At 34.0% G+C, this 13,985-nt stretch overlaps 1 protein-coding gene and 1 long non-coding RNA gene across 6 annotated transcripts in view; one reads left to right on the top strand and one right to left on the bottom strand.

The window, feature by feature from the left end:
- Pax (paxillin) overlaps window positions 1-13,985 on the bottom strand; it is a 28,779-nt gene that overhangs the window by 11,046 nt on the left and 3,748 nt on the right. Inside the window, exons 1-2 of one of the 5 annotated variants that reach the window (XM_087415750.1) lie at window positions 12,795-13,092; window positions 2,706-2,869 (exon numbers count right to left, since the gene is read on the bottom strand). In XM_087415750.1, coding sequence (XP_087271876.1) covers window positions 2,706-2,869; window positions 12,795-12,906 — 276 coding nt within the window. In that variant the 5' untranslated portion in view covers window positions 12,907-13,092. Of the gene's footprint in view, window positions 1-2,705; window positions 2,870-4,784; window positions 5,074-8,451; window positions 8,576-12,794; window positions 13,093-13,985 lie in introns of those variants that run through there. The other 4 variants (XM_087415754.1, XM_087415751.1, XM_087415752.1 and 1 more) reach the window with 4 other exon arrangements.
- LOC147906749 (uncharacterized) lies at window positions 8,987-10,625 on the top strand. The gene is made up of 2 exons (XR_015548212.1): window positions 8,987-9,843; window positions 10,159-10,625. It is a non-coding gene; the product is annotated as an uncharacterized LOC147906749 (long non-coding RNA).

The following is a 13,985-nucleotide window of genomic DNA, read 5'->3' as shown; positions in this document are numbered from 1 at the left end:
CGAGCTGTTGAACTGCAGATGGACAGAGATGGTTTTATTTTTTTTTTTGTATTGCAATAAAGCATTCAATAAGAACTGGCGCTGTCAGCGAATATACGGTAGCTTAGTCGCGTTTGACCGCAAATTTTGCAACCGGAGCGCGACATGAGTCGAGAATCATGAATAATAGAGACCTTGCTGCCCTAGGCCGAGCAAGAATCGATAAAATCGGCAGGGAATGTAACAGGTGGGGATTTCTTTGTCGCGGGAAAACTCGCGGAAATACATACGACTGGTCTTCTATGTACAGAATAATACTGTACGTAATATTATTGTACGTAATATTACTGTACGATTTTATTTGTGTATCATATTATTCCTCGATCTCAAATATTATATTTAATGACATTGAGAATAATATTTAATGACATTGCTAATATTTTTCTTATAATGTCGCAATTTTAAATCATAAAAAAAGCAAGAAAAATATCTCGGTATAGTACAATTTACTTCTTCATATTTAATATTCCTTTAAAATCATTTTTAACTAGAATTAGATTAATTAGAAGATTTCTGAAATTTTTTGTGTGATATATTAACAATCCAAAATCGAATTTTCTTCATTCACAATTTCGTCCGCGAATACTTAATTAAATTAAGCTCAGTTTATGTGCGTAACCTTCGTATCTTCAGCCCCCCAATTCTTCCCAGTTAAAATGAAGATTAACGAGAGTAACTTGAGAATCTCTCTCCGGGTTGATACGCGATTCCGTTTGCCGCGCAAACAGAATCGCGTTTCAACGTTGTTGCCTGTAGATGCTTCAGACAGTCAATTTTAGACACGATATTGATTCTAATTTTACATTCCCCCGTTACATCACAGTTATTTCCGACCGTGTTTTATGTCTCTACAAGTTTCTCTTTTTTTCCTTTCTCAAAACAACTGATGGTTAACGCGAGAGATACCAGAATTTTGTCACGCGCGAGAGTTCGGTCTCTTCAACTTCTTCAGCGGTCTATTTTCATGATTATAACACGGACGATTCCATGTCTAAACAAATTTAAGTGGTTACGCTCTGAAAATATTTCAAAACATTCGCCGATCAAATTGTTACGCAAGATCGCAATATTATCCGCCCGTAAAATAACAGAATTGTTATGTTATGCAGAGGGTAAATAAACAAATTAAAACTTACATATTAATATTAAATACTTTCTGCACTTTGCACTTCGATAAGAGTTCACGTTAGAAAGGTGAGATAGGCTCTAAAAAGATTTAAACATTTTCATTTAGAAGCATCCATATTTGAGAGTAAAATCCCTCGACGAGAGATTCTAACTGGATCCCGTTTACTCGTGAATGTCCGTATATTAATGATATTTGTGGCCCTGAAAGCTAGCGAACGATCGACATTGACAAGACCACGCTGTATCTCGCCGAGACATCGTATCGACAGTTATTAACCGTCGACGAAGAAGTTTATTTATGGATTCCCTCTGTGTCACGCTTTCGCGACCATGACGACGGATTGCTCTATTTCGAGACGTTTTGTAGACTGGAATCGCAAAATGACATTAGTGCCAAAGAGTTAATTTTGTATAACATCTGAAGAGTGTCCCGCATAGAAAAAAAGATACTAAATATTTGTTTGAATAATATTCCATGCAAATATTTAAAAATAAATGTAAACATATATTTATTTGATACAAAAACAATTAATTTAATCACTTTTATCACTTTAATTTTATCACTTTTTTAGTAAATATTTATTTATTATAAGTAAATATTTGTTTAGTACTTCAAAGAAATGTTATATGCATTAAGATTTAAAGAATAAATTTTTTCAATGCACGTATATATACTAGAATTTACATTACATTGAAATTAAATTATATTAAATTTACGAATCGAAAGAATAAAAACGTGATAAATAATAAAAGTACAATGAATATATCTGATATTTTAATATTTCAATAAAGAGAGATGACAGGAAAAATAGGATTTACATTAGTATAGTAAATAAAGGATTTCTATTACACAATTCTGTCAAAAATAGTCGAGTTTTCTTTATCTTTTACGATTGAGCGCGTGAATTGAAATATGTCAAACGCGTTTGGCACCAAAGTCGCTTTGCGTTGGCAGTTTATATGCTTTGTGGGAAAACCGCGACTGTTGGACAGTTGAAGTCGCCGTCGAACCACTTGGCTCCATCTGGCGAACCACGTCCACGACTTCAGCAACGTCTCTTCCACGACAGGTTGAGCTTCCCTGGTTCATCGATAAACCACCACGATGTTCTTGCATCTTATCATCGGGACCGTTCTTGTAATTCCGGCGTACCAGAAAAAATAGAATCCTATCCTTATAAAATTCTCTTTGCAAATCTAGCTTAATCAGCTGGTACACTGCAAAGATATAGACTCATACTTATAGTCGATTCTTATTTTAAGACCATCTTAAATAAGATCATAAGATACTAATGCAGTTCTCTGATTGTTCACAACATCTTAAGACTGTACTTAAGACAGTTTTAAACATAAGAATCGACAGAATACCAGTCATAGATTTGATTATGCCGTATAATCAACATAGGAGATAGCTGAACACGCAGGGTCTAAAACTTTTCGACGTAAACCTCCATAATTAGGCAAACACACGCAAAAGGCGCGTCCTCGTCGATCTTTTAATGATCTAATTGAGACTAGTGCGTAAAGGATTGACGTACCGATTGCGATGGCAGTGGTGATGTGCGATTGTCATAAGATCTGTACGCAGTGGTCGTGTGAACGCGCGCACCATTCAGCGATCCATAACCGGGTGTCGCATTACCTCCGCCGACGTGATTTCCTTCCGATGACACGGTATTCTGTAGGTCCGCCAGCAACGCATCTAGAAACACAATAAATCGATAGATTAATTTTAATCTACCTCGCAATTTTGATCCACATAAAACAAGTAACAGTGGTTCCTCACGTTATCTCATTTAGATTAAAATTGGAAATTTTTAATGTGGATATTTTTAAATCGAAGCACATTTAGTTTTTTTATTTAAAAGTCTCTATCCTTATTTCTTGTTTATTATTCCATAGATAAATTAATAACAATTGAAGAATTAATTATTGTAAACAATCTATCAGATCTTTAATTATATCGCTGTAATGTATCTTTATTCAAAGCATAGTATGAATGAACAGGAAGCAAAATAATAATTGTCCTACTTCTATTTTTATCAAATAATTTGTTCTTAATTGGTGCAATATATACGTTAACTTTTTAAAAATAATAGTTTGGCAAGTACCTTTATGAAGCAGAAAATCATATCCTATAAATTGATATCGTATCATTAGATCAATTGGACTCATTCATTTAATTTCGAGCTACCATATGTAAAAAAAGAAAAATATTGCGACATTGTTTCATGATGACGCCATGCCGACCGCTTCGCTGTCGTCCTTGGCAAGCGTATGAATGCTATGGCACGTTTAATTTTTTTAATTTAAAATATCAGGTAACATCATCTATCCGTTTACTAGTTAAATACTATAATATCATGTAATTTATCCGAATACGTAATCCATGTGAACAATGAACAATAAATTTAATGTAGAAACAAAATATAAATGCCAAAAATTATATAAAATTATACGTTACAATTATACATATTTTAATTATGGTTAATCACACGTTTAATATTGAATACGAGAAGAAAAATATGGGGGAGTTGATTGGTATCATGGAAAAGCTGTAATGAGGTATAAACATTTTACTGTCGTAACAGTGTGAGAAACTCCTTACAATATTGGTCGAGGAAAGCTATGTGAATTCCTATTGTTGTAAATTCATTCATTTTCTGACCTACGTTACAATAGATTTCTCGTACGTAAAATGTCGACGATAAAAGATTGATTTCTTGTCTGAACTTTCTCTTGTTTATAAGAGAATTCCTTAAAGACTAGAAACTTCAGAATTTCTTCCAGAAATTTACTCGTCTTATTCGTTGTTTGTTCCCTTAAACTTGTTAAATTTGTTCCTTGTAAGTTTAATCCTTAAGTACACATGATGATTTTCCTACCTTTTACTACACATAATAGGTTGTTTGTGTTTAAGTAAATTTTCATTTTAACAAATATACAAAAATTATTAAGTGATTTTTACATATACTTTGGAAAATATCTGTAAGAGGTTAAATATTTTTAAAAAATTGTATATAAATGTTATAATTAAAAGGGTTGCCACAAAAAAAATGAATTTTAAAATTCCCTAACTTTTCCAAATTTTCCAGATGAAAATGGAAAATTTTCTATGATTAATAAAAAATATGTAAATTTTAATATTTAGATTCAAGGATTGTAGGAAAAAATTTTGGGTGCAAATTCAAGTTAATAAAAAATAATTTAGATTTGGAAAAAAGAATGCAGTTATGACAAAAAAGAGCGCTCAAATAAAAATACTGAATAAAATATAAGTTTTAATTGTTTTATTAAAGTTTAAAGTGCGCGAGTTTTGAATGTATTTTTTTACTATAAAAACGTCAGATATAATATTTAAAAAATTATAACAATTATTTGGAATAGGAGCAGTTTAAGAAAATTGTGAACAAATTTCAAAATTCCAAACTTTTTTTCGTTTTCCCCTGACTTTTTCCGGTTTTTCATGATCAATTTCAATTTCCCTGACTTTTCCTGGTTTTCCAAGTCCATGGCAACCCTGATTAATTGCTTGATGTTTCCAGTTTTTTGAAAAAAAGAAATACGCAGGACACGAAATCGTGTAAGGATTAATTATTAGAGAAATATGCGTTTACCAAGAGTAACGAGGTTACTAGTCGCTCTCTCATGATTATACACCTGGTACATGTTCTCTTCTTCGGGCACGTGCGTCGTCTCCATCGTGAGAGAGATCCGACACACCCACTATTTCAGGAACGTTGAACCCCGTGAACGGTGGACGCGAATTTCAGGTCGACTTTGGCGAGTCCGTCGTAAAAATGCGGAGAAAGCGCGAAACCGAGGGCACAAATCCGCGAGCGAAAAAATCACGAAACTGAGGATCTCGACGCGACTCTTCTCGCAAACAAAACGTCAGCGGTTTTGCCTCCTGTATACCAAATAACAATATAAAAAAAAGTAAAAATGTAAGAGATAAAAAAATAATTATTAAAAATATTAAAAATTCCCGGAGAACTCGATAAATAGTTTAACAAAAAATTTGAGTTAAGAAAGAATGCATATATAATTCTGAGATGCTATACAGTGAGAAATACAGCGGCGAATTAGTTCACCGAAGCGAAATATGAGAAAAGTGAAGCGAACTGAGACATCGTGACGCTCTATCGCGTTAAAGACTTGGCGCTGATAAGAAAAATATATGTTTATCGAGCGTTTTAATCTGCAAATTTATCGCACCAATTGAGTACATATCCTGAGATTATTATTGTCGTTATTGTTATTATCTCGTCATCTACAAGAAAAAAACAATTTTATTGAAATATCAAAAAATTTAGGTAGATATAGATCTAATAATTTTAAACTATGTAAAAAACTCAAGCATGATAGCTTGAATGCTGCAAAAAGTTTTGACGTTCTAGCAACTAACTGAGTATCCTACATAATTCTTTTAAGTCCAACAAAATTATTTTTAGATCTATAACTACATTTTTGAATACTTCAACAAAACCGTTTTTTCCGTGTACATATAGAAAAATATTCTGTCGCTAAAAAAGTAATTGCTCAATTTCTTCCTTTTAATAATTAACATAAAATATTTTCTTGATAATATATCTTAAAATATACTTATTACAAATTTTAGAAAAATTCATTATTACTTATGTACTCAAAATAAAAATTCATTTTCTTTTAAAGATTTTCTTTTAAAGAAATTATAAAATTGATCGAAGAAGCAATCAATTTTATATAACAAGCAAATCGAATTTGTTTTAATTTAACAATCTTGATTGAAGTATTAAACTCAAATTAGGATTTAGAATATATTTCGAACAAATTTCATGCTTATAATGAACTTTTGAAATACTTGGAACAAGTAATTATTACTTGCACACAATATATATTTTTCTGTATATTCGCTGCAGAAATGAATTCATACGAGACAAATGCGAGAAACGTCAGTTAACTGAGTGTCGATACCAAGATCCAACAGTAATTTCTGCACAAAAAAATTCTCGAAGATGATGAAGTCAAAGTCCAAGTGCTATATATCGTTCACACGGCTCTTTTCGCTTTCACCCCGAACAACTCGCGCTCGTCTCCGTTTTCGAGAGGTTCCAAAGGGTTTCACTCCGATTTTTCCACTCCTGAGGGACAACACGTGTTTAAATGGATGCACGCGTGCGAACGACACGGTGTACACGGGAACGTCGGTGGGACTGATTGTCATTGAAGTGCGCAGGAAGGCGATACAGAAGACGCGCTGGAGGAAGGAGCGAAGCTGGAGAGGAGGAAGGACATTAAGCAGGCATTAAGACGATCGGTAGTGGGGCATTCCCATATGTTGAACGGAAGCTGTGGTATTCAGAAGAAATGGATGCCTAGGCGGCTGGTTGCTCCGCGACATGTCTCCCCGCCTGATTACGGGGAACCCGATTGCACCGCGTATAAACATGCCGTAGCTTCGAGGAAATATTCAGCTGTTCAGGGAGTTCTAGGAGAGCAGACATACAGGGTGTCCTATTTCGCCTTCTTAGAGCAATTTGAAAACTTGACTTCGCCAGAGTTCAACTTAAATATTCATCTCAAATGTACTTAAATAAAATTCCTCAAGTTTTGGATCGCGGAAATTGAATTTTTTAATTTCTGAATTTTAGAGCAAAGTTGAAGAAATTATGGGAAGCGATCCAGGAGTTTGATTATTTCGAAACGAATTCAAATATGCAGTACGATTTTCTGTTTTTTTTTTCTCTGCTAAAAAATTTTTACCTCAATTTTTAGACTATTTTGAAGCTTGATTAATTTAACTTTGCTTCGTCAATTTTTTAATTTTTAATTATTTAGTAATAGTTAACGATGAATATTGCAAGTTTAAAATAGCTTTGAGGAAACTCAAAGACGAACAATTCTTTGCAAGTAGTTAAAGTGGATCTTTTAAAGCACTTTAATGTGCTATAAAACGAACAATCGTGCAGTATTCTGTTGACGTAAATACAACGTAGATGGCAAGAGAAGGCTAAATGTCTCAAGCTTTGACATAAAATATTACGATAAAATTATAGTTTCACGATTAAACATATGTATTAAATCAATCGATCATTTTAGAAACACCATAAGCCAATATTTTCAAAATTAATTTTTTAAAACAAATTTTAAGAGTATTGTGTTCCACAATGTATAAGATAATGAGACATCTTTTACACATTTTTAATTATTTTTAGTATATTATAGTTGTCAAAATTAAAACGTTGTTTTCAATTCTCCAAAAATTAGACTTTTATGAGATTTCTGAAATGACCGATTTTCAAATATCGCCGTTAAAAATATAACATCGGAATAAATATTTTATAGTAAAACGAGTTATTGTCACATGAGAGCCACATCAAATCAAAAAAAATCTTGATAAGGTTTTGATAATGCATATTTAGAATAGTAGTAAAATTTTCAAAAATATTCGCGGAATTATTTAGATCGACTTTCGCGTTCAGACGCATTCGTGCGTACTTCCCTGCGTGCTGCACGCGTTTGCGTTTTTGCGCTTCGCTAACGCGATCTTTTTTTGCGCGCCTCGCGTGCGCCCGCAAGAGCGGGCATTGGATAATCGTCTGAATGGGACTTCAGCACTGGCATTCGTGCCAGCGGAGCTTATCGAGGTCTATTTTGTACGGCTGATTCATACCGCGAGCCGGACATCAATATTGCGCGTATCGCGGGTGCGTAACGCACGCACGTATCTTGCGTAAAGCACTGCGAAGAGGACGGAGAACTCTACTACATCACTAGCGACTATCTTCCTCCTTATTGTCGCGATATAAATTCTTATCAATCTGAATTATTACTCGCGAGTCTAATCGCAGTCAAATGCGAAGCATTTATGCATGCTAATACAAAACTTGGCGAAACGAAGAAGAGACCAACTTAAATTTATATGTTTATTTGAAGAGACCAACTTAAAATTATACATCAAGATGTATAAACATTAAGAAAAGATGATATAATAATGAAGTTTCTGAAATTCATTTTCTGGAAAAAATATTGTCAAATAAAAGATAATGATGAAAAAGTAAATTTGTGTTAAATTTATCTTTTATAACATCATAATAATTAATTTGTCTTCTATTTAACAATATTTTTATCTCTATTTAACAAATATGTAATTTTTTATTTACCTTTTTACAAATCATAAAATATTTCTGTACTATTAAAAAATAAGGATGAATCATAAGAGGCATAAATCGCAAGGCGCGTGTTGCCACATATATATTGTCGGAATTAGGATTTAATTAGAGGCGATTTCTCAATACTTACTGACGTATTGCTCCCACCGTGCATGACGTCGAATCGTCGCCAAGCGAACCGGTGAAATCGGCGAGACAGGCCTCATCACATCCGCCATTCTTACGCGTTTTCAAAGAACTCACAGCAGCTTTCTCTACGCGAGGAACAACGAGATGTTACGTTGTTATAGGCTCTGGCCAAGAAGTCATTACTTCAAAAATAAATTCATAGACAACCTATTAAATCTCATTGTGTGTTTTTATACACATCAACATGTACAAAAACCTACAGAAATTGCAATCAATACATAAATTTTTTATGCTTAAATCGACATTAACTCTCATATTATAATATTTGTGATATTAAACTTCTTATATTAGTATAATAAATTATTCCTCGTAGTAGTGATTTCTGAGCCATCCTGCGTTCTTATCGATGACAATCAGATATTGAAATATTATTATTAAAGAGAGGAAACTACGAGAAATGTACGACAGACAGCTGAAACGACAGATGGCAGCTCGAGGATGTAAACAGACGTAAAGATTAAGCCAAAAATATCTACCGTTCGTTATCGATAACGATAACCGTTCCCGTCCGGATTCTCTGTAAATCACGCGAGAACTGAATTCACCACACGACGTCTGTGTTGTGCTCTAACTTGCTGGCAGTGAGATAAAAATAAACCTCAAATTAGAGCAGAACTAGCTAGACCCGTTCTCTAGCTGGACACTTTAATCCTACTCCAGAAACGCAGCCACATTTTCGTGAATTGCATAATGTGTGTGTGTGTGTGTGTGTGTGTGTGTTGTGTGTTTCTTGATCGATCATGACCGTGATTGCGTGTCGGAAATGTCGCGTGTCTCAGATAAGGTGTGGACATCCGATTTGATGAATCAGCATTTATAAACAACGACCTTCTTGATAAGTCGAAAAAAATATTAGTCTAGATTTAATCCTCTATCTGCAATCTGAGTTTTTTTTAAGCGAAATTTTACTTCTTAATAAAGAAGAGACGGAGGAAGTAAAAATATGATTGCATTTATTCTGATTTTAGAATTGAATCCACAAAGTTCTCAAAGAAGCAAAAAGAAACTACTAGATCTTCGACTGCTACACATAATGAAACAATGACGCTGATTGAGTAATTGTGCCCTAAATATACGTGATTGTCGTCACGAGGTCAAGAAGTCACGGTCGCGAAGACGAAATCGATAAGCATTGAACTTTATCAAATCGTTATCAATGTTGATCGTACACAAAAAGACGTTCTACTAAAATATCTAAAAATTTAACTAGATACACATCTGAAAATAATTTTGTTGGACAATCAAAATAGTTACAAAGAAATCTCAAGTACGATGAGCAATGCTGCAAAAAGTTTTGATCTAGCAAGCTTGAGTGATCTACATAATTATTTCGGTAGTTCAACAAAAATTGTTATAAGAGACTTACTGAATTCTTTCCACGCATATCCAATACATTAAATTATTAGGTGTTGGAATTAATTCGTAGCGTTTTACAAGTGATGGGAAGTACTTTCATTAATGTATTTTTTAATGCTCATGTGAAATAAATAACATTCTTTCATTAAAAAACGCTACGAATTAATTCCAACACCTAATAGAAAAACACCTTGTTAAATACTCTTTAATGAGATCTCTTGAATAATATTTATTGGGAGTTAAAAAAAAAACAAAGTTTTCAGACTTGTATCTAGCTTTTTAAATATTTCAGCAAAACCGTATATCGACTCGTACTATCAAAACTGGACAAACGAGCACGTGTGTGGAGCTACGACGAGATAATTCGCGGAGAGATGATCGTCCGGATGTCTGGCAGGACCAGAAGATACTGGCACCACGTGTTGTTGTTGCGGCTGTCACGCTTACGAAATCTCTGTTACGTGAGATCGCTCTCTCCCGTGCGTCACCCTCTCGCCAACAACGATTTTAATACAGACCGCGAACCAGGGACAAGAAAATATCCCTGTGGAAGATCCCGACATTTGGAAGACTTCAATCAAATAAATCGAAATAATGATCGATGAAGGAAGAAAAAAATATCACACTCTAAAACACACTGCAACTCCCAAACCACCGTAAACATGATTCTCACACACGATCACTGTAATTAACGTCAGAATCGCTTAACCCATCTATTTTATGTTCGACAATATTCCATATAATTGCAAAAAAAGACAATATTAACTACGTAATACTTCAACACGAAGTGTCTTCACGCTCTTCTCGAAAAGTTCTTCTCGTCTCCTCCGTTGATCAATCTCGTTTGCAAAGGACGTTAATTGCGAAGTAATTACAAAAGACACGGACGCGGCTCCTCCTCGGACGGAATATTTTTTTTACCGATTACTCGGTCAATCGATCGACTAGTATCTAAACCGAGTATGCGCGATTCCTTTATCGTGCCTTCCTACATATTTGTGCCGCGAGCGGGCGAGCGTAGGAGGTGGAAACTACGTGAGGCTGACCTCATATGGAGGTGTGGATCCCCTTGAGGAACGATCGAGGAAGAGGAGATACCTACGCACCGGTGTTCACCTTGAATTTACGGTGATTGTACGAGCGATCGTCAAAGAACATGCCGGCAATGCTGCGATAATCTCGAAGGCGTTGCGTGCTTAATTGCATGCGGGTGTAACCGGAACGCCGATCGATCGAGAGAACCGCCAATGGATATTCTGATGGATGTCTGATTGCATCATGTCTGAGATAAGCAGCGGACGTAATCTATCCATAAATGCAGATAAACCCTCGGACATGTTCTTGTAATACATTCAGAAATTAATTCCGTTCTTTCACATTGTGTCATTTGCATCGGCATATCTCAGTTACTGCGAAGACTTCAAAATAGATTTAAATTATGGCTGACCGCAATTCCTTTCACTGATAATCCTGAAGATACTTTTCATACATCGCTCATTGCTTGAGGAAAATTTCTGGTTGGACGAACCAGTTAAATTCTGATCATATCAATCGGATTTTTAGTTATCATGATTAGAGATATCTAATTATCTTGATTAGAATTCTAATTGATATCATCAGAATCTGATAGTTCATTCATTTTCAACCAGAAATTTTCTCAGTGTAGTAATAAAAAGGTTAATGTGATCGAATTATTAGTCACGTGATCTTTTTATTCTAGAAAAAAGTGATGAGTGATGCATGAAAAGATATCCAAGTTCACAAAGTCTTTTAAGGATCAATAATGCAGAATAATTTAATTTATGCAAATCAAATAGTACTTCTATCATATACTTATGAGAATCATATACTGTATTAGAAACTGACGTATCATTTCATGTACTATTTGATTTGAATAAATAAATTATTCTTCTTTGCGAAAATTACTTTAATATCTAATTAATCGATCAATCGGGGGACGCATCGCGGATTAATAAGAATAAGTAATAATATATAATTATAAAAGTGTCAATTAATTCTCGCAAAGAGGAATAATTTATTTATTCAAATCAAATATCGCAGTAGCATTAGGAATTCTCTGAATCGAACAATTCCCAACATAATACAAAAGCTTCGTCTGTTTTCGATGGAGCAACCTATGACTAACTCCAAGAACACCGATAATTTTTAGTAACTGCTCTAATTACAAATATGAATCGTCAAAACGTCTTTCAATAGACTAAATCACTATTAACAATCGAAACAACTTCAAATTACATCTTACAGTAGCAAAACATAAATCTTAGAGTCTTATCTATAAATCCATTAAAATCCTTCGCTTCACTGAGAAAAATGGTCTGGTTGAATTAAATAGTAATTCTGATGAAAAATCGATGAATTGTCTGATTAAGTACACTAGAATTCTAGTAGAGATAAAATTCTGATTGATATAATTATTCTAATAAAAATAAAAATTCTAGTAGATTTTACCAGAAATATTGTATCAACCAGAATTCCAGTTTATCTCAACTAGAATTCTAATAATTTAATAATTATATAATAATTTCAAAAAATTCTGATTCGTCCATTTTCAACCAGAAATTTTTTTTCATCTCGATGCTGACATTATTGCTGATAAAAGAATCTTTAATATATAATATCTAATTAATCGATCAATGGGAAATGCATCGCGAATTAATAAGAATGAGCAATAATATATTAGGTGTTGGAATTAATTCGTAGCGTTTTACAAGTGATGGGAAGTACTTTCATTAATGTATTTTTTAATGCTCATGTGAAATAAATAACATTCTTTCATTAAAAACGCTACGAATTAATTCCAACACCTAATACAATTATAAAAGCGTCAATTAATTCTCGCAAAGAGGATCCACCATTTGCGTTACTGTCGCGTTTATGCGGGAGACACACCCCGTTTGATAAACTTACATCCAGGAGGCGAGCCCTTCTTCATGGTGATCCTGTAGGGCTGATAAGTATCGCCCGGCTCCACCTTGCCGTACATCGTCCGATCCATCGCCATCCTCGTGCGCACACGCATACACTTGCGTAGGAGGAATTGGATGCGCGTGCGTACGCGTGCACGTGTTCACTCACGTGGTGATCGTCGCGTAAACAGTGACATAAGTCTCTTTCCTCCACCCCGGGGAAGTAATTACGATATTCGTTGACGCATGACAGCGAATTGATGCTAATTTAACGGGTTAGCGTGATGGAAGATCAGCTTTCCCAAATGTCCAAGTTACAAGTTAACAATGAGAGATTTTATTTTTTATCGAAATTTCTATTCACATATAAAAAATAATTATATTTTATGATAATAATATAAATTGTGGCTGTTTAAAACAGAAAAAAATTGCGATATAATAATTAAAAAATATAATAGATGGAAAAAAAAGAAATGTGTAACAAGGAAAGAGTGATTTTGTTGAAATATCTAAAAATTTAGATACAAAATTTAAAAATAATTTTGTTGGATCCTCAAAATAACTAAGGAATCTCAAATATGATGAGCAATATTGCAAAAAGTTTGAACATTCTAGCATTACAGTTTGAGAGATGTCCTACATAATTATTTTCGAATTTGTATCTAGCTGAATTTTTTAATACTTCAGTAAAATCGTTCTTTCCATAAATTAATATAATTCAAATTGTATTTCTTTTTCCAAGATCTCTCAATATATAGTGATCAATCCCGCAGATATTTCGTGAGAATAAATGTCTGTTTTCCTATCGGTCTTTACAATCAAGAGGGGCAACGAACTCTAGATTTAGAAGAGTATAAGGAAGAAATGAAGCGTCTCGAAGCACTATGTTGAGTGAAATGATTTACACGACGGTTCCAACAGAAGAAGTTGGTCCTTAACTGTGTTAGTAAAGTTCAAGTGGACCATAGGCTAATTTTAACACTGTGTAAATTTCACTCGGGCAATCTCATAAAGCTCTCTTCAAGTAAATCAATAGATCGTAATAATGCATGTCAGTAACATGATTTACTCAAACTATAATTATTGCACATTTCGTAGAGGTGACTTTAACCCTTTCACACTTCACTAGAACGGTTGAAGAATAACCATGGCTTTCGTTTCAAAAACATGTGATCCTCAGAAAATACATAGA

This window comes from Acromyrmex echinatior, chromosome 18, assembly GCF_024713525.1.
Source record: "Acromyrmex echinatior isolate Ae372 chromosome 18, ASM2471352v2, whole genome shotgun sequence".
NCBI lineage: Eukaryota > Metazoa > Arthropoda > Insecta > Hymenoptera > Formicidae > Acromyrmex > Acromyrmex echinatior.
Note: the sequence above shows the minus strand (reverse complement) of the source record. Positions and strands in the feature narration are given on the sequence as shown.